This window comes from Ceratotherium simum, chromosome 4, assembly GCF_057802395.1.
Source record: "Ceratotherium simum simum isolate JZ-2026a chromosome 4, ASM5780239v1, whole genome shotgun sequence".
Lineage (NCBI taxonomy): Eukaryota > Metazoa > Chordata > Mammalia > Perissodactyla > Rhinocerotidae > Ceratotherium > Ceratotherium simum.
In genome coordinates this window covers 27,498,300-27,524,205 of record NC_141903.1, presented here as the reverse complement: position 1 = coordinate 27,524,205, position 25,906 = coordinate 27,498,300, and the positions used below count along the sequence as shown (strand labels likewise).

Sequence of the window (25,906 nt, the reverse complement as noted above, 5' to 3'; positions counted from 1 at the left end):
CACAGGGTCCTTCCTGCTGCACTCTCTTGATCAAAGCAAGTCACTAGGCCAGTCCAGAATCAAGGGGAGGAAAACAGATCCCACCCTTGATGCTCAGAGGAGTAGCGCACGTGAGGATGGGTGGACCTGTTGGCCGCCATCTTGATAGTGACAGAACAGAGCTTCAATACACGCCTGCCTGACTCCAGGCTCCACCCCCATTCCACTTCAATGAACGTTTTTGCCTGCCTAGTCTTTTCTCTTCCTTGCACTCATCTTTAGGGTGAATTCCCAGGAACAGGGAGACCTGGTCAAAGGGCAGGCACATTCCTGGGTTGTGTGCTGAGACAAGTCGACATCTGCAGAGCAAAGCGATCTCATGAGCTTCTCCTTAAGCATATTGCTTAAGTCTCCTCCTTCTCTTCACAAAGGAGATCCAGGTTTAATTTTGTTCTTTCTATTGCTGCACCTACTTTGACAGAGGAAATCTTGGCTCCTGCTGTGGAGAAACTCCTCAGGACTTCTGGGCGACAGTAAGTCAGCAAAGAGTCGTGACGATCAGCTGCTCCTGAGCCAGGCAGGTACTGTTCCCTGTGGGGCAGGGGCATGTGGGGAAAGTAACTGGCTGACCTTGACTTTTCACAGAACCTGGGATGTAGCAGAAAGAACATGGCTTATACTTGCCAGAGTTTACTTCCCCTTCTGAAGTGTGACCAGCTGTCTTTGTTTGCTGTCCCAGTTTATGCCTGTCGTCCCATGTCCTGTCCAGTTTAGCATTTGTCCAGGGTAAAAACCTCCAATTTGGACAATAAGTTATATGCTTATGCTCTCTGCCACAGAAACTTGGGTAAGTCATTTTTCTTCCCTAAGCCTCAACTTCTTCATCTGTACAACAGGCCTGGCTACCAATTTCACAGAGATGTGGATCACTCTTCATTTAATAGCATCCTTCCATGTGGCAGGAACCGTCTAGATTCTGCGGGACACTGTGGGTAATAAGACACAGTCCCTGCTCTCCTGCCTTGCTTGTCTTACAAGTAAACAAGGAAGATAATTTCAGAGATTTAATTTAGATCAGATAGTCAGGGAGGACCTCTCTGAGAAGGTGAGATTTGGGCTAAGGCATGAAGAATGAGAGCAGAGTACAGGGGAAGCTGAGGGAAAAGCATTCCTGGTCAAGGGAATAGCAGATGCAAAGGCCCTGAGGCAGGAGCTAACTCATTACAAGGAATAGAATGGAGCTTATAAGTAGGGCCATGCTCTGTAAACTGTGAAGAGTCCCAATGGTAATTATTCTACTAGAGGTTTTTAAAATACTGTCACATCCTTTATTTTAAATGATTCTCAAAATAATACTTAAAAAGTTGAAAAGGTGAGGCAGAGAAGTGTTATCAAGTTTGCTTTATGGAACAAAATATTCTTATGAATTGTCTTTGCATATTTTTCCAAAATGGTCTCACAATACTTTTACGTTTACATTTAATTTTATGTATCATCATTCTCTTTTACTGCTTTTTTTTGCGTGTGTGTGTGAGAAAGATCAGCCCTGAGCTAACATCCATGCCAATCCTCCTCTTTTTGCTGAGGAAGACTGGCCCCGGGCTAACATCCATGCCCATCTTCCTCTACTTTATATGGGACTCCGCCACAGCATCGCCTGACAGGCAGTGCATCCGTGCGTGCCCGGGATCCGAACCCGGGCCGCCAGCAGCGGAGCGCATGCACTTAACCGCTAAGCCATGGAGCCGGCCCCTCTTTTACTGCTTTTGATGATGGGAATCATTTGGGAACAAGAGACATCTTTATACATCTCTTTCTATTATGATATTTAATTCTGTGGTTGAGTCCACAAGTGCACTGCTTTTGCACCTATATTCAGAAGAGATTCTGGTCTGTCATTTTCTTTTCTTGTGATGGCTTTGGTTTTGATATCAGAATAATACTGCCCTCATAGAATTAGTTGAGAAGTGTTCCTTCCTCTCCTATTTTTTGGAAGAGTTTGTGAGGAATTGGTATGGATTCTTCTTTAAATGTTTGGTAGAATTCACCAATGAAACCATCTGGGCCTGGGCTTTTCTTTGTGGGTAATTTTTTGTTTCCTAATTCAATCTCTTTACCTGCTTCAAGTCTATTCAGATATTCTATTTCTTATTGAATTAGTTTTAATAATTTGTGTCTTTCCAGGAATTTGACCATTTCAGCTGAATTATCTACTTTATTGGCATACAGTTGTTCAAAGTATTCCCTTATAATCTTTTTTATTTCTGTAAGATTGGTAGTATTGTCCCCTCTTTCATTTCTTATTTTACTAATTTGAATCTTTTTTCCTTGGTCAATCCAGCTAAAGGTTTGTCCATTTTGTTGATCTTTTGAAAGAACCAACTATTGCTTTTGTGGATTTTCTCTATTGTTCTTCTATTTCGTTAATTTTCACTTTAATCTTCATTATTTCTTTTCTACTGCTTGCTTTGGGCTGAGTTTGTTCTTTTTCCAGTGCCTTAAGGTAGGGGGTTAGATTATTGATTTGTGATCTTCTCTTTTATTGTAGGCATTTAGCACTATAAATTTCCCTCTCTCAAGTATACTGTTATTTAACTTCAGGAGTCTGGGGTCCCACTGCACCCTCCCCACCCACCCTGAAGAGGCTGGAGTAGAATAACCAGGTCTGGAGTCAGGGAGCCAGCGCTGGGTCTTGATACTGCCGCTTGCTGGGTGAGCTTGGCTAAGTCCCTGCCCCTCTTGTTTCTCATCTTTAAAACGAAGGGGCTGGACCACAGCACCTCCGGGGTCCTTCTAGTCTAAGTGGCTTGGAGGCAGGCTCACATCTGACTCATCTCTGTATCCTTTTGGAGTGGACGTCAGTTGTTTCTGCCTACTCAGCATCTCTTCCTCGCCCTTTGGCAAAGGCAGCTGATTTCCATTTGGGGAGACACCCCTCCCTCATATTATATCTAGACCTTTTTTTGTGCCATGGACCCTTTAGTCTTTAGAAGCCTATAGACCTCTCCTTAGATTGATGTGTTTTTAAAGCATAGTATCAACTACATATGATTTAAAAGCAGTCAGTTACATTGAAATAGTCATCAAATGATTAGAGAAACAAATTTGTGATATAGTAATGTATTTATACTTCTTTATTAGCACGTTAAACAACAAGATCTAGTTGGTCAAATAACTACCACAATTTTAAAATAGTGATGAACATAAATGATATTTTAAGATACCTATGACAACTGTGATGTGATAAGAAATATTTGTGATATCTATTGGTGACAAAGTTATAAGTATTTTTAATACTACTGTGACTTGTTTGCTACATTCATAATAGAAGGAAATGCTAAATTTCAGTTGGAAGTTAATGAAAAGAGAGAGACAATTTTTTCCCACTCAAATTAATGATCCCTTGTTAAGAAACCTTGGTTTTGGGGGTTTATACGAAACAGCTTGACTCCTGAAATCAGAGGTAGGCATGTAACCCAGTACTGGCCAATCAGAGCAGGGACTGGCTTAGCAATGGGCACTTGAGTCAAATGGATACAATCAGATTGAATCTTGGACTTTTGCTGGACAACTTTTCTCCTGGAGTTGCTAGGAGGATTGGGATTAGGCCTGGTGCATATGACCTTGTCACCACCAGGAGAGAACATTCCTCAGGATGGAGCCAACACAGAGGAAAGCAGAGCTGAGAAATGAACACCCACATCTTCCTGGCAACATTCCTCCTTTTAATGTGTTAATTATGGAAGCCAATATATTATGTTTAAGCCAGTTTGAGTAGGGTTTTCTGTTCATTGCAACCAAAGCAGTCACAACTAATATAGTCCCACAAAGCTTAGCAGAATGCCTGGCACAAAGTAGTTTGCTCAGGAAGGAATGATGAATGAATTTCAAACAATGTAGCAACATGATTAATATTATTTGCTAAACTCACATATGCAGATCTGGCTTGATTGTGTATTAAAAGGTGAGGGGTATACTGAAAGTAAGCATTCCATGAGCTTTTGTTGGTTGAATGAATAAAGGAACTCATCCATCGTCATGATTTTCTATCCCCAGCTTTGCATATTCTTCAGTGATATAACCAGGACCATATAACCACCTGGAGAGCACATGTCTAGAATCATGATGTACCAACAGTCACAAATCAAGTCCACGGCACACTTACACTGGGGAATACCATGCAGCAATTTAAAAGAATAAGGTAAATCTATATGTACTGGTATGGAAAGACCTGCAAGACACATTAAGTAGGAAATTACAAAACAGCAGTTACAGTAGGATTCCATTTTCATTAAAAACAAAGTCTCCCAAAAAAAACTTTGAGTTTCTCTATGAACATAATGAGTATGTAAATCAAAGAAAAAAGTTTGGAAAGCCGCTCTTGAAGCACTAACAGTGGGCTCCTCTAGGTAGGGAGTGGTATTGGGTGGGGGATGGTCACAGAAACTTGTCCTTTGTCTGTATTGCTTACATCTTTTATACAAGGATAAAATAATTATGTGTCACTTGTGTAATTTAAAATAATTTATAATGAAAAAATAATAAAACAACTCTGACAGAACATAAAATATTCCTTTTCAACCTGTTTTTGTTCCCCTTGAGGTGCCTGTCAGTATTCTCGGGGAAGCTGCAGAGAGCAGGGCTACGTCCATGATGATGTGCCCATGATGCCATGCTGCGCCCATGATGCTGTGCCCATGATGCCATGCTGCGCCCGTGATGCTGTGCCTGTGATGCCGTGCTGTGCCCATGATGCTGTGCTGTGCCGGTGATGCTGTGCCCGTGATGCCGTGCTGCGCCCATGATGCCGTGCTGCGCCCATGATGCTGTGCCCATGATGCTGTGCTGTGCCCTCTATACCTTCCCATGCCTGAAGCCATGCCCTCTCCCTGGGATTCTGCAGTTCTGGCTGCTCTAGGAGCCGAGGAGGTTCCACCCCATATAAAAGACTCCTGGGGTGGCCTACTGACCTGGATTCTCCTCTCAGTATCCTGACTCCAACTGCCTCTGCTGCCAAACTACACGTGGCCCAGATGATTCTCCTGCAAATGGAAGAGGGAATCAGAGCATCTCACAGTCAGGGCAGAGGCCCCGGGGACACGCCCATCCGAGGCATGTTTGAGATGGCTGATCCAGTCCAAGCCCATCGTTGCGCAGACTGGAAATCTGATTCTCAGAGTGGAGAAGAGATTTATCCAAATGTGAGTTCAGTGCCAGAGTGAGACTCCAAACTGACTCCCAGTTTGGAGCTCATTTTAGGGAGGGGGTTCCCAAAAGTTCCACTATCTTAGCTACCCCTTTATGTTCAGATCTTGGGTCTCCAAAATGTCCTGTTTATAATGCATATCTATTACTTAAATAACACATTTAGCACCCAGTAACATAGTTTATGAGGAGCTGGTTTTTAGCATAGAAAGCAAATAGCAAGTTACATTTTTTATTTATTATGAAAACAAAATTGTAAAAACACAAATGAAAATATTAAAAGAAACTATTTCTGCCATCCTAATCGTGCTTCTTTTGTTCACATTTCTTATGTCACTCTAACATACATACTTTTTTTTTTTTTTTTTTTGGTGAGGAAGATCCGCCCTGAGCTAACATCCATGCCAATCCTCCTCTTTTTGCTGAAGAAGACTGGCCCTGAGCTAACATCTGTGCCCATCTTCCTCCACTTTATCTGGGATGCCGCCACAGTATGGCCTGACAAGCGGTGCGTGGGTGCATGCCCGGGATCCAAACCTGAGCCACCAGCAGCAGAGCGCGCGCACTTAACTGCTACGCCACGGGGCCGGCCCCACTAACATACATACTTTACATGTACATTTGTGCATATAGCTATAATCATTTTGTAAACATTTTTATAACCTTGTTTCACTTAATGTTATACATGTTTCCCTGAACGTTTTCCATGTAGCCTTCTACCTTCTGCAGAATATTTCATCAAGAAAATAAACCATTATGTACATAACTCCATCTTCATTGTTCTTATATTATAAAGTATTTCAAACATACAGAAAAGCACAAGGAACAATACACTACACAGATTTAACAACTATTGATACTTTAAAAATATTTTTGAGATTAAAAAAAACACCAAAACATTACAGGCATGGTGGGAGCTCTCTTCTATACAATGTACTCTAATCTCCTCAGGACCAGCTACGTCACTTGCAAGGCCCAGCGCACAACGAAAATGTAGGGACCCTTATTCAAACATCATGAATTTCAAGATGGTGACGGCAGAGCATTCAACCAAGCGTGGGGCCCAGTGTGACTGCGTGGGTTGTACTCCCATGAAGCCAGCCCTGGATCCTCCTCTCTTCTCACTTTCCTAAAATTGATCTGGGTCTTTGCTGTCCCATGTTTATGCTTTTACTTTATATACATGTAATGACAAACATTATGGAGTGTTATTTTACATATTTTTAAATATTATGAAAGTGGCATAATACCGTATGTATCCTTAAGCTGCTTGCTTGTCTCACTTCTTGTTTTTGTGATTCATCTGTGTGGATTCATGTAGATGTTATTGATTTTCACTATTGTCTAATATTCCATTGTGTGATCTCACTAGAGTTTGTTTTTCCAGTACTTTCTATTTTTTACCATAATTAACAATACCACAGTGAACATCCTTGGACACAGTGCTCTGTATACATGGCTGAACTTCTTTCAACTCTCTGTAACTCGATGTGGAATTGAACTGTTCTGTCTTACTAGATGTTGAGGTTATTTCCAATTTGTTGCTTGGCATCAACGTGCTCTCCTTGCATGCTTGCACTTGGATATCCCACAGTCATCTGAAAACCCTCTCAGGAGGCTTCCCCCACAAGTTGCCTCTCCTCTTAGACCTATCATCCGTCGAAGCCAGAAACTGGGTGTCCTGACATTTCCTACCTCTTCTTACCTGTGATCAAGCCTATTGATTCCCACTCTAAAATATGGTTTTAACCTATCCACGCCTCCAAATCCCTCCTGCTAATTCCGTTGTCTTGGCTCAGGACTCCACCTCTTCCCTGGGCTCCCCTGAGAAGACTCCTGGCTCCTAACTGGCCCCTCATTTCCTCCAGTCTCCAGCCCCCCAGCTTCCTCCCCAGAAGAACTTATTACACCCTAGCAAACTGCAATGATGACTAGTTTCTCCCTGCATGTTGTGGAGATCGGAGCTGTGAATTACACAAGAGCAAAGATGGTATCATGGTTACCACTTGTGGGACTGTAGCACACTGCCTGGCACCCAGCAGATTCTAAAAATATTTGTTGAATCAAAGTATATATAAACATCATGCTGTAATTTTCCTATCTTTTGAATCAGACCCTCAGGATAAATTCCCAGAAGAAGCATTATTGATGACTTAGGATGACGAATGTAGTTTAAAGTCCTTTGTAGGTGAACTTGATCCACACAACACTCTAGGTCAGGTAGGGCGGATAGGATGATCCTCACCGAAGAGTCATTTTCCCGAGGTCCCAAAGTCACTAAGGGACAGAGTGTAAAGAACAACGGATACTCGGGTATTCTTGTCATCTGCTGGCCTTATTTGATAGGGGTACTAAATTTAGAGGTTGTCTTTAACGTCAGGTGACTGTCTCTTTAAATGTTGCTGTGCTGGTATATATAGACAGATCTAGATCGATCTATCTATCATCTCCTGGTAGTATTTACATCTCAGAAAAAAAAACACTTCACAACCCTGGGACTTTGTTTCTCCATCTATCAAATGGGCATAAAGAAGGCTCTGTCTAGGATCTTTTTGCTCTGTGCACAGATGTTTCTATCCCTACTTGGCTTCATTATTCCCATGCTTTGTGCACAGTCATTATTTATGAGGCTGAGGAGGTTGAATGAAAAACCGCCCTTGCAAAACTGAGAAACAGTAATATCTGACTTAATAGCAGTTTAATGTCCCTCACCTGCTGATTTGGAAGACTTTTAATCATTTTTAGCATATGAAAGAGAACGTGATCTGCTAACTGGATTTCCAAAATGTATTGGTGAGGTCATAGGTTAGCCGTACAGGAAGAAGGTGGCATTGGTCAATGCAAAGAAATGTCTTGCTTATGATTGACTCTTAAGCGCCAAAGGTCCCCATTGCTAACTCCGAGACCCTCAAATGACACCATCTAGGCGATGTCTTTCCAAAGGCTCGGCACTGAGGAGGAGTTTGCCCTGTGGAAGCCGCCTGAGCACTACAGACACAGTCTGGAGCCAAGGCTTCTAGTCCTGGCTCTGCCACTGAAGGGCCGTGTGACCACAGCCACATTCTTCTACCTGTACACGGCAGCTGGTGAAGAACATAATCGCCACTGCCCTTCCACAGTTCTAAAGTTCTATCGTTCAGTGGAAGGTGGGGATGGCTTTCAGAGTTAACAATACAAAGCAGGTGACTTTTTAGTTCCTCTTGGCTTGAGTCCCTGCCTCCCGGACAGAAGCTGGGAAATAGGTGTGTGTCTGGCTCCCTGGCCTGGACCATAGAATCACAGAGTTGTGGGTGGCTGGCAGGAAACCTCACTCATTATCAGGACCCATGTCCTATCTCACTCACTCATTCAACAAAATCTTACTAAGCAGTGGTGTTGAATAGAATGTGGGCAGGGATGGCAGCTGTTGTGTTCACTGATTAATCCAAGGCACCTAGCACAGTGGTGCCTGTGGCTAGCACAGAGTAGGTGCTCATTAAACATCTGTTGAATGATGGGTGGTTTCCTGCAGCAGAGTCATCTAGGAGAGCCTATTAAATGCAGATTCCTGGGCCCACCACAGACCAACTGAATTGTAATCTCTGGTGACAGGGCCCAGGTGACCACACACCCTCCAGAGTTTGAGAACCATGGCTGTAGTGTCTGAATAAAGCATCTTCCTATTAACGGAGGAGAGAAAATGCTGATGTTTTTACTTTTGAGCATTTGTTGGTAGTGACTAAAATATTCAAGTTAAATAAATTCATTTTGCTGTAGCCATTTCCGTGGAGCCTGGGGGAGTCTGGGCTTTGCCCAGGGTATGTGCAGGGCAAACTTTCATTAATCTTGGGAGAGGTGAGGCCAATAGAAAGGCAGAGAAGATAGGAGTCAATCACATGAAGTCCAAGTTCAGCATTATTATTGCCCTCCACTTGAAAGTCATAAAATAAGAAATGTGCCACCATTCTAGCTTCCTGGTTGCTGGTGTGAGGTTTTCTCAATCCCTTTCAAGGGTCTGTGGCTTGGACTGTGCACAGACCTGGGTTCAAATCTCAGTTGTACCTCTAACTGCTTGGTCTTGGGCTAATCACCCTTTTTAAGCTTTGGCTTCCTCAGTCATAAAATGGACATCACAATGCTGACCACTCAGGATGCTATGAACTCATGTGTCTGGCACATGCTCAGTACAGAAAAGCTGCCAAGCTTTGGCTAATACCTATAAAGTGCCATCACATCTGGACTGGAGTGTTCAGGAGAGGTGCGTTTAGCCCAGCCCTTTCATTCTTTTTTTTTTTTTTTTTGTGAGGGAGATCAGCCCTGTGCTAACATCCATGCTAATCCTCCTCTTTATTTTTTTTTTTTGCTGAGGAAGACCGGCTCTGAGCTAACATCTATTGCCAATCCTCTTCCTTTTTTTCCCCAAAGCCCCAGTAGATAGTTGTATGTCATAGCTGCACATCCTTCTAGTTGCTGTATGTGGGACGCGGCCTCAGCATGGCCGGAGAATCGGCGCGTCGGTGCACGTCCGGGATCCGAACCCCGGGCCGCCAGCAGGGGAGTGCGAGCACTTAACCGCCAAGCCACGGGGCCGGTCCCCTAGCCCTTTCATTTTACAGGCAGGGAAACAGCCTCAGAGAGGGAAGCAAATTGCACGATTGCACGAGATCATCCAGCACCTTACGTTTCTTGAGGGCTTCTAATCTCAGTGGAGAACTTCCAGTTCCTCTGTGGACCAGAGAGAGTGATGAGGCTGACTCTAGCGGTGATCTGTGATGGAGGAAGTCCTGGGATAAGATGCTTCTGAAAAGGAAGCTAGGTATCTCAGGGGAGGCGCCTTCTCACCCTAGTTTCTTGCCAGCCAGAAGCCCCTCTGAGGACACAGTGACCAGTGAGAAAGTCCCCGAAGCTGGGCAATTTGAGGCTTTTCTATCAACACCAGAGTTTTAAAGACAAAAGCCTTTGGGCGAGCACTGTTGAGGCCTTCCCTGGGAGACCCTGTCTGGTACTGAAGCTCTGCAAGGCCACAGCCAGAGATGGCTGGCCTTGGGGACTCTCCAAGTCTGGCCTCTGGGCTCTAAGGGGCACATCACCACTCAGAGGCCAGGATGGATCTGGCAGGGACACCTCTGGAAACTGTCCCACAGGGCTCTGCCTCTGGTGTCCATGGGCAGCAGCAGAAAAGTGGGGCCATAGGGGAGCTCAGGTCCTTAGTGCTAATGGTGACAATGTTGGAGATGGTGGTGGTGATGATGAGGCAGAGGATGAGCACTTCCCCTCTGCCAGGCGCAGGGCCAAGCCATTCATTTACATGCATTGTTTCATTCCATCTTCACCAGATCCCTACGTGGAGGAAACTGAGGCTCAGAGAGCTTAGGTGAATGACCAAGGGCACACAGCTAGTGAGAACCAGGACTCAAATCCAGATCTATTGGAGTACAAGCTAGCCGGCAGCCTGAAAGTGCCAGAAGAAAGGAAAGTAACACTGGCCAGTGCCTTCAAGGGATATGTATTTTATCCTCATTTTTACAGATGTGGAAACAGAGCACCAGAGTTTAGCATTTTCCCCATGAGGCCAGGCATCACGCCAAGCACTTTCCATATATTGTCTCCTCAATCATCATATCATCATAACATCCCTATGAAGTAAGTCATTCTATGATCTCCATTTGTGGAGATGAGGAAACTGAGGATTGAGACTAAATGACCTGCGGGGGTTCAAAACCAAGCAGTCTAACCAGAGGGCCCAGGCTCTGAACTTCCCGAGTTGCCCAACACTGGAACAAGATGTGGCAGGGCTGGACGAGAACCCAGGACTCCTGACTCCCAGGCTAGTGCTCCAAGGCTAGATGTAGGCTCTCTGTTAGAATTCATTGTTCCTTAAAAGCACGCCTACGGCCCAAAAAGTGAAATCCTGCCGTGCAGTTCTGGGAACCTCAGACTGAAGAAGAAGGAAGCGCGTGCTCTGGTGTTCAAGTCTGAGCAGGTGTACTGTCCCGGGGACTCTCCCTGTTTCCTCCTCTGCAGGGAGGGAGCCCATGCAGGGCGGGCAGGGTGGCACCGCCCTTGTGAGTGCAGGGTGGGAGGAGGGCAGGAGGCAGGCATGCCCAATAAATGCGCCTAAATCTTCCCGCCTCCATCCAGGCAGCGCCCTCATCTCCTGCCTGGCAAACAGCAGGGCACTATGATGCAAGTTCAAGGTTGGAGTCAGGAGGCCTGAGTTCCCGTTCTGGCTCTCCAGAAGGAGAGCACTCACTCCATGTGCACCCTCCACTCTGGGTAGTTTCCTTATTTATACAACGTGCGATGGTGGCTGTGGGGATCAAAATCCTCTGGGTTTGTCAGTTAACACATTATTTATTAAACACCTACTATGTGCCAGGCACTGGAGACATAGCAAGTGCAAAAGCAGATTCAGGCCCTGCTTTCATGGGCCTTAGAGTCTAGTAAGGAAAGACACAAAGATCAAATCTTCACTGAAACAAATGTAAAATGGCAACTGTGACCAGCATTGTATTTTATTTTTTTTGCTGAGGAAGATTCGCCCTGAGCTAACATCTGTGCCAATCTTCCTCTATTTTGTTTGTGGATCGCCACCACAGCATGGCCGCTGATGAGTGGTGTAGGTCCGAGCCTGGGAACTGAACCTGGGCCGCTGAAGCAGAGCACACCAAACTAACCATTAGGCCACCAGGCCAGCCCCAGTGTGACCAGCGTTTTAAAGCAAAGGCCTGCGGAGCTAACAGAGCCCATGATGGTAGGGGTGGGGGGAGAGGGGATGGCTTGACAATCTGAGAGGCGGAGGGGAAGGATGTCCTAAAGATGTGGTTACTAGGTGAATGGCTACTGGCCAGGAGACAGCACTCCGTGTATAGAGGCCCTTTGTGAGATGGTTCATCTGAGGAACTGGGAGAAGGCCAGTGGGCCAGAGGAAGCCGCCAGGAGCTTGGCCACTTCAAGGCATTGTAGGCCATGGTAAGAGAAGTCATTGACAGTTTTTTTTTGTTTTTTTTTTTTTGGCGGGGGAGGGAAGTGAGGGGAGACGGCAGAGAGAGAGGGTCAAACTTAGACTATGGGTCAACGCATCTTTCAAGGAAAAGGTAAAAATGTCACCCCCTCCAAGGAGCCTTCCCTGATTTCTCCACTCTTGACATACGGCAGTCTGGGTAGAGACACTCAAGCCTCTGGGGCAGTCAGACTTGGGCTTTGTCTTCCTGCTATTGAAGTGCACTGCGGCTTCAAAAGAGGTCCTTTTACCTTCCCGGGCCTCAGTTTCCCCAGCTGTGCAGAAGCAGGTTGTCTCGAAGGACCCGCCCAGCGCTAACGCAACGTGATTCGCTCTGGCAGGAGCGAGGGGCTGCCCGCATTGCTGCGCAGGCATCGGGCTGCTGGCTGGGGCACCATCATCCGCCTGCGGGAGCTTTCCTCCCGGCTGGAAGCTGCGAGCGAGGATCGCGGCGCCAGACGTTGCGCAGGAAAGTGGGGGCGCGACCCCCGGCTAGCGCGGGCACCGCGCGGCCCCGCCCCGCAGCCGCCGGCCCTGCGGCAGCCGGAGCCTGAGCTCCGCCCTCTGCCTCCCGCCGGCCTCGCTCCCTCCTCCCGCCTCCCTCGCTCGCTCGCTGGCTCCCTCCCCCGCGGCCGGCTCGGCGCTGACTCCGCCGCACGCTGCAGCCGCGGCTGGAAGATGGCGGGGAACGACTGCGGCGCGCTGCTGGACGAGGAGCTCTCCTCCTTCTTCCTCAACTATCTCACCGACACCCAGGTATGGCCAGTAGGGGCCGCGGGCGCGGGGCCAGAGGTGCTGAGCTGCGGGGGCTGCCGTCGCAGCCGCGGAGGCCGGGAGGCAGCAGTGGGCGCAGTGGGGGGACCGGGGGTTCCAGGCTGCAGAGCCCCCCTTCCATGCGCTCTGCGATGCGCTCCGTTCCGGGGGCGGGGAGCTGGAGGTCCCCCCGCGCATGCCGGAGCGTTGGCGCTACGGCCGCTGGGGAGGGTCTAGCCTTGGTCGTTTGGAGTCCGCCCCCCAACCCCCGCCGACAGAGCTGGGGGGTACCGCACTTCCTTGGGGAGGTGGAGCCGCGCCAACGTGTGGGGGACCCTCAGGCTGACTCTGGGTGCTGGAGGCGCGCCCTCAGGCTCCCAGCACTTGCTGCCGTACTTTCACGTGGACTTGTGGCCCCGACACAGGCGCCTGCCCCGGTCCCCGGAGTCCCCTGGTCCTCTCGTCTCCGGTCCCCCGAGTGCTGCTGCTGGCCCCCCGCGGCTCCCCTTCGGCGCCCGCAGCGCAGAGTTTCCTGCCGGTTGCCTGCTAAGGGCATAGGGGTCTGCGAGGCACGTGGACATGCGAGCGGGGATAGCACCTTCCTGGTTTCGCTACGCGGCGGAGCCTCTTGGGGGAAAAGCACGGCAGGATGGGGGCGGAAGGACTGTCTGGGGGCGCCTGGGTCCCCCTGTGGCGCGCGGCCCCGGTGCGCGCTCGGAGATGCTGGGGGAAGGGAAGGCGAGGCGGCGTCCCGGGCTCTGGCTGCGCCTGGGAGCCCCACAGGCGACACGCGCGTGACAGGAGAGGGTGTTCTGGTGTGCGGGGGGGTAGTGGCGAGGAAGCTGGTGGCTTGGAGACGGGTGTGGGGGGGTGCTGCTGGGACAAGCAGCCACCGAAAATGCCTGCACAAGGCGTGCGCGCCCCCCACCCCTTCCCCGGTTTCCCCCACCCCATGCCTGTTGCAAGCATAAAGTTTGGCCCCATAGTTATGGTTTTTTTCTCCGGGCGCGCGGCTGCGGGTAGCCGGGAGGCTGGGGATGCGGTGGAGCCGAGAATGAGACCCCGGATGCGGGCGCACGCCTGGGAGCGGAGAGGGGCCGCCGGGCGGAACCGGGCGCGGCTCGCGAGGGCTGGTTTGGTACCTGGAGTCGGAGCGCCCGTGCCGGCTCGTTTTGCATAACACTGGAAGGGAGGGGGAAGGCGGGGGGGTGGTAGGGAGGGAGGAGAGAGAGAGAAACTTTGCTTCTTGTTATAATCTGCCTGTCTTTGGGCGGCAGCAGCTGTCATGGGACCGGGTGGGCGGGGAGAGGTTTGCAAGCTGACTCCTTGCTGTGAGACGCGAGTTGGAGCGGACGCAGCAGCTGAGACGTTCAGCTCCGGGCGGACTCCGGGTGGCGACTCCCGGCTGGCGGCTAGGACGGCGCGGCGTGGCGGGGTGTCGCCGAGAGGAAGCCCGCCACGCGCCGGAGAAGGCCGGCCCTCGCTCGCTGCAGACGTCCATGCGTCAGGGAGCCGCGGGGCCTCGTGGTCGGTGGCGGGCGCGCTCGGGTGGGTTCGGGGCAGGGGTCGATGGGGCTGGTGGCGTGTGTTCGCGCTTCTCAAGGCCGGAGTGTGTGATGAGCGGTCTGCGCGCGCGGGTGTGTGTGTTTCTGTGCACACGCCGCGCGCGCCGGGCGCGTACCTTTACCTCTGACGAAACTGCAGTGTAGCTCCCGCGGCGGTCACCGGGCGCCGTCACACGTCCCGCGCCGGTGTCTGTGCGGAAGGTCGATGCCCCCCGTCCCCCGCCCCAGCCAACAGCCTGGGGCTAGGGGGACTTGGAGCCGGCGGGGCAGAGTTGCCCCTGGGAAAGTTCTGTCCTCAGCCTTCGCACTTGTCTGGGGGTGTCTCCAGCCCTCTCGACTAAGATGCGGGTGAAGAAGGCCTGAAATAGCCAGAGATTTGTTCAGGAACTCATAGCAAGAACTGCCCGTTCTGGACCCAACCCCAGGTTTTAACTCCATCTTCAGGGTTCTTCGGCTCACCAATAATTAATTATTTTCCCTTTTAGGCGCCCAGCGGGCCTACCCAGCAGGGATATTTCACCCAAGGAAACTAGAAAATTGGGTAATCAGGTGTCAGCAGAAGCAGTGCAGTGAAAGTTAATCTGGGACGTTTGCTCTTTTTATGTAACCACGTGACAGGCTGGGGATCTTCTGGTGATCTTTGCCGGCCCAACTTGGGAAATGTAATTGATAGGGGGAGCTTTGCAGCCACCCCTAAAAGGCTCATAGAGCCCAGCCGGAAGAGGACCTGGGCGGGCCATCCTGTGCCTCCTCATTTTCCAGTTGGGGATAGAGGCTGTGAGGGGTGAGCGGCTTGTGCAGGACCACGCAGCCAGCGAGTGACAGAGCCACCCAGGCCTCCTGACTCCAGGTCCTGTGTGTTACCTCGAAATAGCACTGGACTTGGAGTCAGAAGGCCTGAGTGGAGTCGCCTTCCCCACTTTCTGGCTGGGTGACCCTGGAGCAAGCCATTTTAACTCTCTGAGCCTCCTTTCCTCCATCTGTCAAATGGGGCTGGTGGCGCTCGCAAGAGGAGCCAATGGCCAGATGGTGGGGGTGAGCACTGTTTGCATGTGAGATGTCTGGTTGTTCCTGCAACTCCCTCTCCTCCCCTAGACCCTCACTGACCCTCCCTTCCTCCATCTCTCCCTTTGGAAAGGGTGGGAAAAGTGAATGAAAAGATAATTGATTGTCTTTATCCAAAAGACTTTTGTTGTCTTTGGTGGCTAATCCAGGATTAGACAGAGGGAGGACGTCTGTGTAGGAGACTTAACTTTTACTCATTTGGGCCAAAGTTCAGATATTCAGCAGATTAAGGATTGTGAAAGTTTCTTGGAAAGGTTTGGGGCATGTATCCCAAAGGACTTTGGGTTGGCTTCACCTTTGCTCAGCCTGTGCCCCTTGCCTGCAGTGCCCTCACCCACCATCCTGCATGGCCACCTTCTCTAGCAGGCCTTCCCAGACCCTCCTGCCCTGCTTTCTCTCCCTCTGGCTTTCTTCGTCTTTGTTACACAACCAAGCACTTTGTGTGTGAGTCCTGTGTCCCACTAGGATTCTGGAACTAGAGTTGTACTTTTCATATCTTTGTGCCCTCATGGCACCTGTCACCATGCTGAGTTTCTTTGCTCAGCTCTTGGCTAGGCACATGAATTACAGAGAGGGGTACAGCAGAGCCCTGCCCAGCAGAAGCTCCCAGGCTGACCAGGGAGACAGGTGGGCAGTGAGTATGGGTAGAGAAGAATGCAGAAAGCCGCAGCTGTGGGCGATGACTTAGGCTCCAAAGGCCACACGGTAAGCCCACATGAAATATGGGTTGTTTGAAGTCGCTCGGGCCGTCAATCATAGATGCCCAAAATGTCAGAGTTGGCAGGAATTTTATAAATCATCTGGTCCAACCCCTTATTTAAAAAATTTAATTATAGAAATTGTTAGAAAATACTGGCAAGCATAAAGAAAAAAATTGAAAATATGTAATCTTACCCAAAGGTAACCACTATCAACTTTTATATATATTTCCAGATTTTTTTCTTTCCTATTGATTCCTATCAGTTATATCTTTTGTACAGAAATGGAGTCATTCTCTATATACTAATTGTAACTTGGAATCACACTGTTGTAACTTGCTTTTTTTCACCCTCCAAACAATATGCTGTGACTGTCTTTACACATCAATAAACATTCTTCTTAATATCTTAATATCCTAATGGTTATATAGTATTTCATGAGGATTGAACCAAAATGTATTTAAGCAATCCTTTATTGTTAGTTATATAAGTTGTTTATAATTTTTTTTTTTGCTATTGTAAGCTATGCTGAAATGAATATCTTTGCATGTGTCTTCTTTCCTTCATTTAAATTCCTAGAAGTGAAATTACTCTGTCAAAGGAACTATGCAGGCGTTTGGTGAACACATTTCTGGATTGCCTTCTAGAAAGATTGTGCTAATTTACACACTTACCAGCATTGTGTGGGAACGCCTGGTTCCTCATACACAGATAACTCTTGGTGTTTTCATTGTTTTTCATTTTTACCAGTCTGTTCATCAATAAAGTCTGTCACCTTCTGGTTTTAATGTGCGTTTCTTTGATTGCTTGTGATGCTGAACCGTCTCCCCATATGAGTATGGGGCCATTTGTGGTTTTGTTCTGTAAAATGTCGTGTTTGTGAACTTGCCCCATTTTTCAGTTGGTATCCTGTCCCCTCATTGTTCTGGATCTGAGTGCCCGGAAGGGGCCCCTGCCACATGCAGAATTGGGAAAATGGCCTGAAGTCCTAGTGTTCACTTGCTAGGTCTGGAATATTGCTGCCTCTACAGCCCCAAAGCCAGGGCTAACTTCTTTTCCAAGTCAAAGTTCTAGCCATCTGTAGGGGCAGGTTGAAGTGCAGCCTTTGCTGGGTGCCTTTGCCCCCCTTCACCTGTGTGAGACCAGGGGGAGTAACTTCTTCACCTGAGCCCAGAAGGGGACTTGTTTGCTGGCTTTGTTTACCAGAGGCCTGGGCTCCACTTTCACTGGGGCTCCCTGGCTGGTGCTAATGATCAGGATGCCTGTGAAATCCAGGAAAAGCAGTGGCCCAGCAGCTGGGCCCAGGGGGCTCATATTTCCCCTTCACCTTGGGGCCCTCCTCTCCCCAGCTGGTGCGGGCCAGCCAGAAGCTCCCTCATGGCCAAGATGTGAATCACCCTCTTCCTTCTTCCTCTGGAATAATAGAAGGAATACTGGTTTGAGTCAGAGCAGCCTTGCATGTGGGGGCTTGGGCTTGGAAGTGAGGTCATAACATGAGCATTGCAGTGTTAATAGCTGTTTCCTCCTGCATCATTGTCATCATCAACACCATTTTTTGAGCATCCTCTAGATATCATGCACTCTGCCAAGCCTTCTATTTGCATTTTTACATTTCATTCTCATAGAGGTTCTGCAAAGTATAGGTGCTATTATTACTCCCATTTTACACATGAGAAGTTTACGATTTCAGAGAACTCGCTGACTTGATGAAGACAACCTACTTACGCTACCTTCGAGTAAGTGGAAGAGCCAGGATCAGCAGGCACGATTCCCAGACAGCTTGACCCCAAGCTCCATGAAGACAGGAACCATTCTCTGTTTCTGTTCATTGTTGTATTTCCAGCACCTTGAGCAAATGAAGGCACATTATATAGAGAGAAGACAGAACTCATAAGTCCTTCTACTTCTCTAGGTCTCAGTTTCTCGATCTGTGAAATGGGCATAGCAGGCCCCAATTCTCAGGGTTGGGAATTAAATAATATAATGTATGTAAAATCAGCATCAGCTTGCTGCTCACAGAACTTGGAATTCTCTCTTTGAGGCACTTTAGAAGGGCGAGATCAAGTATAGTGTGAACTCCCATCCATGCAACATTTTTTATGCAAAAAAGGGAAGCATAATTCTTGCTATGTGAGGGTCAAGGGAACACAAATAAAGTCATTTGAAAGAGAATGAGCAGGGTCATTTCCTGGCTGTCTTCCTCCAAGCTCGTCTCACAGCCATCCTGTGGACCCTCAGTTGATGCAGAATCAATTGGATTGGATTGCCTATTCTGTTCTCTCCCCCTCTTCTGGTCTAGCTCCTTGCCCATTCACAGCTGGATTCCTGCAGTTACTAGAGAGCGTGTCTGATGTCACTCCCTTGCTTACACATCACTCATGCCTCCCTGGTACTTGTAAATTGAAGCCTAAAGTATAACCTGATGTACAAGGGCCTTCAGGTGCTTGCAGTTGGAGAGTTAGGCCCCTGACGATCCTGAGTGGCCTGCCTCCCCTGTGGGATCCTGGCCCACCCCAGAATATGTCGTGAATCTTCTTCCTAGAAGTGTGGGCTCATGCCATTGTTTTCCGTCTCCTCTGTCTCCATTTGCACCATTTCCATGACTCATCCCGCAAAACCCAGCTCCCATGCCATTGTTTGAGTGACGTCTTTCTCACCTTCAGGCACAGCTACTGCATCCCATGGGTGGCAGTGTGCACTCATTTTAAAGTCAGCCTGTCTGGTTTGAGTCCTGGTTCTGCCCTTTGCCTGCTGTGAGACCTTTGGTGGGTCACATAAACTCTCGGAGCTTCCATTTCCTCATGTGTGAAGATAATGATAAATAGTACTTCTCTTAAAAGTCGTTTCCAGGGGTCAATGAAAATCAAATGATGAAATGGATTTAAAGCACCAAATAATAGGTAGGTCTCTTCTAATGTAGCTCACATTAAGTGTTAACATTTAGGAGGTCACTCCACATTGTTAAGCTCCATGAGGGCAAGGATTTTTGTTTGTTTCCTTCAGCACTTTTTCCCACAGTGAACAGACAAGTGCTTGGAACACAGTACCGTTCAAAATCCTCCCTGAGTGAACGAATATGCTAGACTATGAGTCTCTTCAGGGCAGGCACTGCTTCTTGTTTTGTCTCTTCAGTCCATTCTTCCTGAGAAGGGGCAGACTAATGAATGCTTGTGGAGTGACCTGGACTATCCTCCCCACACCACCCCCACCATTTTACCGTATTTATAGCCTACCTGCCCTTCAGGCCCCATGCACACCTGTCCTCTCTGGGAAGCCTTTTAAACAAACTGTTCTTCTGCCTCTGCCACCGAAGAGGAGGGTGTCCCTGACTGTCCTGTGGTGTCTGTACCCTATTATCCCTACAACTAGGTTGACAGCTGTGGGAGGGCAAGAAATAATATTTTTATCCTGGACTAGCCTTGTGGTTACCCATGAAGTAGGCGAGTTTTTGAGCAGAAGAATGTTTTATATGATTAGGTGTTAGGTTCTCTGAAAAGAACTTTGTATTTTAAACATTTTACTAGGGAAAATGTCAGACAGAGGAGCCAGCGGTGGGAACGGTATAGTGAGTCCCCATGCCCCTGTCACCTGGCTTCAGCCATTTTCGACTCGTGGCCACTCTTGTTCCTCCAGCCACACACCACCTCATGTCATCCGTGACTATGTCACTGTGTATCTGTGAAGAGACTTTTGAGTTCTGTTGTGTGGGTTTCTCCCAATAATTGTGAGGTAGGGTCTGTCTTCCCCGTTTTGTAAGTGATGACAGAGGTTAGGTAAGTCACTCAGGGTCTGCAGCCAGTGAGTGTCTAACCTGGGAGTTGTGCTTTGGCCCCTGAGCAGCCGCCTCTCCTGCCAGGCTTGGGAGGGCCCTGGGAGAGCATCAGGTCTACCCCTGCCTTTTCCAGAAGAAGGGACACTGAGGCACAGAGGGAGAAGCCACCTAGCTGGAGGAGGCCCAAGTGCTTGACTCCCTGGCCAGTTCTTTTCCAGTATCAGGACTGGGGGGGGGTGTCTTGGTTCTGGAGGAGAGACAGGGAAGATGGTCCTCAGACACCATTGCCCAGAGTGGCTGGCTTTGTGGTGCCCATGGGGCCCGGGACAGCCTGCATTTTCTTCCTGCTCTCGCGGTTCCTAAACCCCGAAGGCCCCACTCACTCCCCTTGCAGTTGACAGTGGGTTTTGTCATTAGGTGCTCAGGACCACCCCATGAGGAGACAGGGCTGTGGGCTCAGCAGCCTGGGTTCACAGAGCTGAGAGGAGCAGCCTGGCTTGAGGTCACACAGCTGGGCTGGCACTGGGTCTACAGGCTCGTGGTGGCAGCTGGACTCCTGGACTCCCCACCCTGCTCTTTCTTTAGGGCAGAGACTGAGTTGCCACACGGGCCTAGAGGAGACCAGAGAGACTTTTACCAGTGGGAGCGCAAAGGCATGGATTAATTATCCCCGAAGGCCTGTAAATATTGTTCAGTCTTTTAGGTGAGAAAACAAACATTTACCCTGGTTATTTATTTAGGTGGCTGAGAGGGCTTTGAATCCTAGTATTGGACTCTGCTTGGGGGAAGCCCTGTGGCCTTGGCACAAAATTTCTTTGTGCCTCAGTTTTCATCTAGGAAATGGGGCTGATAATAGCACATACTGTAAAGACCTTTAGAGAGGACTAGTTGAGACGATGCCTGTGAAGCATTTAGAAATGCTCAGTCAGTAGGAGCCATGGTTAATATTAAAAACAGGCAAATATAATGTGGACCCTACTATCTATCTTCCCACTGAGCTCTGGGTCGTTGATCCTGTCTAGGCCCCGAGGTTCTTCTGTCAGAGTATTATCTTCTCCTTTGCCCTATACTTGTGGAGGAACTGAAGAGGAATCCCAGCCAGCCTCAGCAGGTGTTGCAGTACTGACTTAAGAAACCAAATCCAGTTAGATGCCACTTGAAGAGAGGAGGAGAAATATCAGATAGTTAAGAGTTAAACTTTGGAGTTTAACTGCTAAGGGTTAAAATCAGGGGTCTACCACTTACTAGCTGTGTGAGCTTGAGCAAGTGTCTTAACTTCTCTGATCCCAGTTGCCTCATATGCAAAACTGGAGATAATAACAGCATGTCCTTCTTAGGGTAACAGCAGAGGATAAATAATGCTTACAGCATTGCCTAGCATATAGCAAGTGCTCAGTAAATGGCAGCCACTATGATAATGACAACGATGTAAATATACCAATGTAAACTTGAGCTTTCAGGGAGTTGGGAGTGCCTTAGAGACCATCTTACTCAATGCTCTTACCTTGAAGTGAGGAAACAGACTGGGAGCAGACCGGGGGATGCCTTCCCGTCACCCAGCAGTAGCAGGACAGGCCCCCTGACTGCTGTCTGCTTGGGCAGGGCTGGCTCTGCAAAGCAGACTCAACTGTCTGGGCCCCACTGTCTGGGTACTCAGCTGGGCGAGCCCTGTTGGCTGAGATGGATGCTCCCCGGCAGCTCTGCAGCCGTGTTTTTTCCTTGTGCTTGCCTGGCAGAACACAGTCACTTAGCAGAGGGAGAGCAAAGAGACGTTAGAAACCAGGCCCTGAGCAGTTGCAGCAGCCGGCCCACGAGTGGCTCCCTGATGTTGCCATGGCAAACAGCCTTGGCAACGTGGCTGCTTGAGCCTTTATTTCTGCTCAGGCTCCTCAAGGGGAAGTGTGGTACCCAGGACACTGGGGGGGGCCCTGCCCTGGCTCCTTGGCACCAAGGATGACCCGGCCTTCCATGCTGCTAACAATCCTAGGCCACAGCAGCTCCTGCTCAGAACATCTGCAGGCCCACCCTGCACGACCTGCAGAGCAGACTCCTGGGTATGGTGTTCAAGGCCTCAAATGCCCATCCATCCATCTATTCATCAGACACCGTGTGACCATGCAACATTGTATCCCCTGCTGCAAGAGCAGAACAACATTTCCTTAACGTGGACCCTGGTGTTAGGTGTTCCCAGTCTGGCCTCACCTTCAACCATATCCTTCAACAATCATGGCGACGATAACGGTGAACAACTGCTAACCCTTTCAAGCAATTCCTCTGCCAAGCCCTGTGCTAAATTATTCACGTGTACAATCACATTTAATCTCAGAGGAACCCCATGAAATAGCCCCCACTGTTACCCCATTTTGCAGTTAAGCAGACTGAGGCTGACTACAGAGTTGGTGGTACTGGTGCTGTTCTGCAGTTCCTTCCCTATACCAGGTAACCACGAGGGCCCCTACCATGGGATCTGTCCCTCCTCCCCATCTCCAGCTGCATCATCAAGGCCCAGCTCGAGCGCCACCTCCCTAATTCCCCCCTCTCAGAAGTGGCCCCTTTTTGCTCTGTGATCCCACAGTCTCTTACAGACCCATGTGTGCCCTGCTTTCATTACTCTGTCACCTGGTGAGTTTATATCTGCCCTCCAGCTACCCCAAAACAAAACAGATGGGGAGACTGACTAAAGGAGAGAGCTTGGAATGTCCCGGTGAGGAGTTTGGACTTGGCAGTCAGTGAGGAGTTGGCCAAGGTTTCATTAGGATTGTTATTAACAACAGTAATCATAGGAAATAGCTAACATTCAGTGACCACTTGGTATGTGCCAGGTACTAAGCTAGGACCTTCAGATGCATTATGTTGTTTCATCCTCAGCTACCTGGTGAGGTTGGTGCTATGGTATGTGGTATTATGAGGCTGCACGAAGTTCAGTGACTTGCCCCAAATCAACCAGGCAGGAAGTGGAAATGCTAGGATTTGAACCTAGGTCTGCCTGGCTTCAGAGCAATGGTCTTTTTTTTTTCCCTTTTTCTCCCCAAAGCCCCGGTAGATAGTTGTATGTTATAGTTGCACATCCTGCTAGTTGCTGTATGTGGGACACGGCCTCAGCGTGGCCGGACGAGCAGTGCATCAGTGCGTGCTCGGGATCCGAACCCAGGCCGCCAGTAGCGGAGCGCATGCACTTCACCGCTAAGCCACGGGGCCGGCCCCAGGGCAATGGTCTTAACCACTGCAGTGTGGCTAATCTGGCTGAGCATGTAGAAAGGACCGGAATGGGGGTGATGGGCAGCAGGAAGGAGGCCTCTGTATTCTGCGCTCAGTGGAGGTGAGAGGGATGTGGGAGAGAAGGCACAGAGTGCAGGGGGCTCAGAGTGGCGTCTCTCTAGCCAAGATGGGGTGCAGAAGAGGCTTTGCTTTGGGGGAGGATTTGTATGGGGAGGGAATATGCATTTATTCAGGGCCAATTGCGTGCCAGGTTCGTCCCCATCCCTGGCCTTCTCCGGAGCCTTAAATGCAGAACTCCCGGCCCAGCCAGTGATAACTTTTGTTTATCCATTTATTCTTCACCCTTCTCTCTTCTCTACCCAGTCAGGACTGGAGCTCCCTAAGGAAAGGGACCTCCTCACCTGGTTTGCCGTCAAATCCCCCAGTGCCTTAACAGTTCCTGACACTCTGTAAGCCCCTGGTAAATATTCGTTGAGTGACTGAATGAGCGAGCAAATGCTGTTAGATCTTTCAGTACATTCACCATCCATTTGCCTGGCCCCAGAGGCCCCTTCTTTGTGCTTGGAACTGTGCTAGGATGTGAGTTGAGGGGAGCATAGGGATTGCACCAGTCCCCACAAGGAGCCCACTGCCTTTGTCTCTAAGATAAGCCTTGCACACAAAGGAATCAAAGGCAAACACTTTCTGGAGCCTCCAGAACCACCTATCAGAATGCGCCTCCAGTGGGCAGGTCTTTGTGGAATGTTAAACCACTGTTAGGAATCCAGCCTGTTACAGGGCATTGCTCTGGCCCAACTGGGGAGGTGCTCAGGCTTCAGGAGTCTCGGTATCTGCAGGGAGGTGTCTGAGCGAATGTCCCTACACCTTACAGGGAGATTGAAACCAGCGCCTTACACTGGGCCTCATGTCCATTGCCTAGCTGCTTATTCCAGAGGGACTGGGCAGGCTGGCGGGAAAGGGGTGAGGGAAGACTCGGGGAACAGTGACTGCATCCTCCAGACCAAGAGGATTAACTCCATGCCCTATCGATCTTTCCTTCCTTGGAATCCTCTCAAGACTCAGTCCGTCCCACATCTGATCACCTCTCACTCTTCCTTCTTAGGGCCAATCTGCTCTTAGTTTATGCACCATTCTTACAAGCTCAGCAGTCCTGTCCAGGCCTCATCACATTAGAAGCAGCAAGTCGGTTCTGTTAGTGTGTGTCCAGAGAGGCATGGGGCGGGGCTGTGCGGTTCTGCCAGATGCAGAAACACATGGACTGGCGCTGAAGGCAACTTGGGGCCTTTTAGTGAAGGGACAAGAAGGCCCCTTGTTCCTGAATACATTCCTGTATGAAAGTACAAGGGTAATGGGTCATAGAGACAACGTGTCATCCCTGAGGAGAGGCGTCTTGTGTTCTGTGTTCTCTGTTCGAGGAAACAACGAAGAATGAAATGCACTTTGGTATTACCATCTAAAATAGGAAGTCTATCAAAAGCAGCAAAAGTTTCAAAGTCCTCTATAAACCTAGCTTCTTGGTAGCACAGTTTATTCCTCAATGATCAGGTGAATAAGGAGTTAGTCTAGCCATAGAAGTTTCTTTGAAAGCTAATGCAGCCTCCTAACATGAGATGTTGTCTCTGTATTTCCGAGGCTGCAAGGGGCAGTAGAGTATGTGGCAAATACTGATTGGCCTCAAGAAACCGTGTGGCTTAGTGATTGATGAGAGCAAACTGTCTGCTTCAAATCTTAGTTTTAGGGCTTATTAGCTGTGTGATCCAAGGAGGGAGACAGCGGCTCTGTGCTCTAGATAGCCAGCTCCCTAATGGGAATAATAATAGGTCTTACCTTCCCAGGGTTGGTAGAACTAATTGGTGGTTCTCAACCATGAGTGCATATCAGAATCAACTGCGTAGTTTAAAAAATAATAGTTATATGTCTGGGGCCATCCCAGACTTATTGGATGAGAATCTTTGAGCAAAAGCAGGCCCTTAAGCTTCATGTTTTCAAAAAGCTTCCTCTCATGGCACCCCTGCTTTGGTCTAAACAATCAGATACTATTTGTAGATTGTCTGGCATTAACTCTGTGTCCCCTCCCCTCTCTGTCCTTCCTGCCTTAGTCTGGAGCACAGCGTCGTGCTTAGGATACAGATGATCCGTGTAATGCCTGTGTAGAGCCGGGGGGCTTCCTCACCTGGCATTTCCATTTGATCTTCCCATCAATTCTGTGTCGCAGGCAAGAGGAGCGAGCATTCTCACTTTACAGATGGGGAAATGGAGGCCCAGAGAGTGATTTGATAAGATCTTACAGCAAATCAGTTTTCAAATATTTGTCCTCATCTCTGTATCTGACCTCCTTGATCCTCAGCCACACACTCACTTACTGGACAGCGTGGGGCGGGGGGGTGGGGGACAATCACAGTTACGTCAAGAGGTGGGTGGGTTGGCGGCGGGGGAAAGGAGGGAGCCTGAGGGAATGCAAGCCATCTACAGACCCTTAGACCAGTGATCATTTGATTTATCAGGACCCTTAAAGATCAGGGAGTGCTGGTCATTGTCCCAGGCCATAGAGCGGTTTAGGGGAGGCAACAGGACTAGAACTCACTTCTCCTGATGCCCAGGTCACTGTCGTCCCAGCTCTATGTGCTGCTTCTACAGAGTGGGCAGGGTGTGGCTCAAGTGATAATAG

At 49.0% G+C, this 25,906-nt stretch overlaps 1 protein-coding gene and 1 long non-coding RNA gene across 2 annotated transcripts in view; both read left to right on the top strand.

Annotated features, from left to right (window-relative positions):
- Nucleotides 1–5,930, top strand: part of LOC147917224 (uncharacterized) — a 37,819-nt gene extending 31,889 nt beyond the window's left edge. Inside the window, exons 3-6 of the long non-coding RNA XR_015552076.1 lie at nucleotides 461–560; nucleotides 4,036–4,180; nucleotides 4,582–5,180; nucleotides 5,565–5,930. This is a non-coding gene — a long non-coding RNA (uncharacterized LOC147917224). The remainder of the gene's footprint in view (nucleotides 1–460; nucleotides 561–4,035; nucleotides 4,181–4,581; nucleotides 5,181–5,564) is intronic.
- A 6,777-nt stretch (nucleotides 5,931–12,707) lies between these two features.
- Nucleotides 12,708–25,906, top strand: part of PPARGC1B (PPARG coactivator 1 beta) — a 111,155-nt gene continuing 97,956 nt past the window's right edge. Inside the window, exon 1 of the mRNA XM_087429582.1 lies at nucleotides 12,708–12,922. Within this exon, the coding sequence (XP_087285708.1) occupies nucleotides 12,845–12,922 (78 nt within the window). The 5' untranslated portion in view covers nucleotides 12,708–12,844. The remainder of the gene's footprint in view (nucleotides 12,923–25,906) is intronic.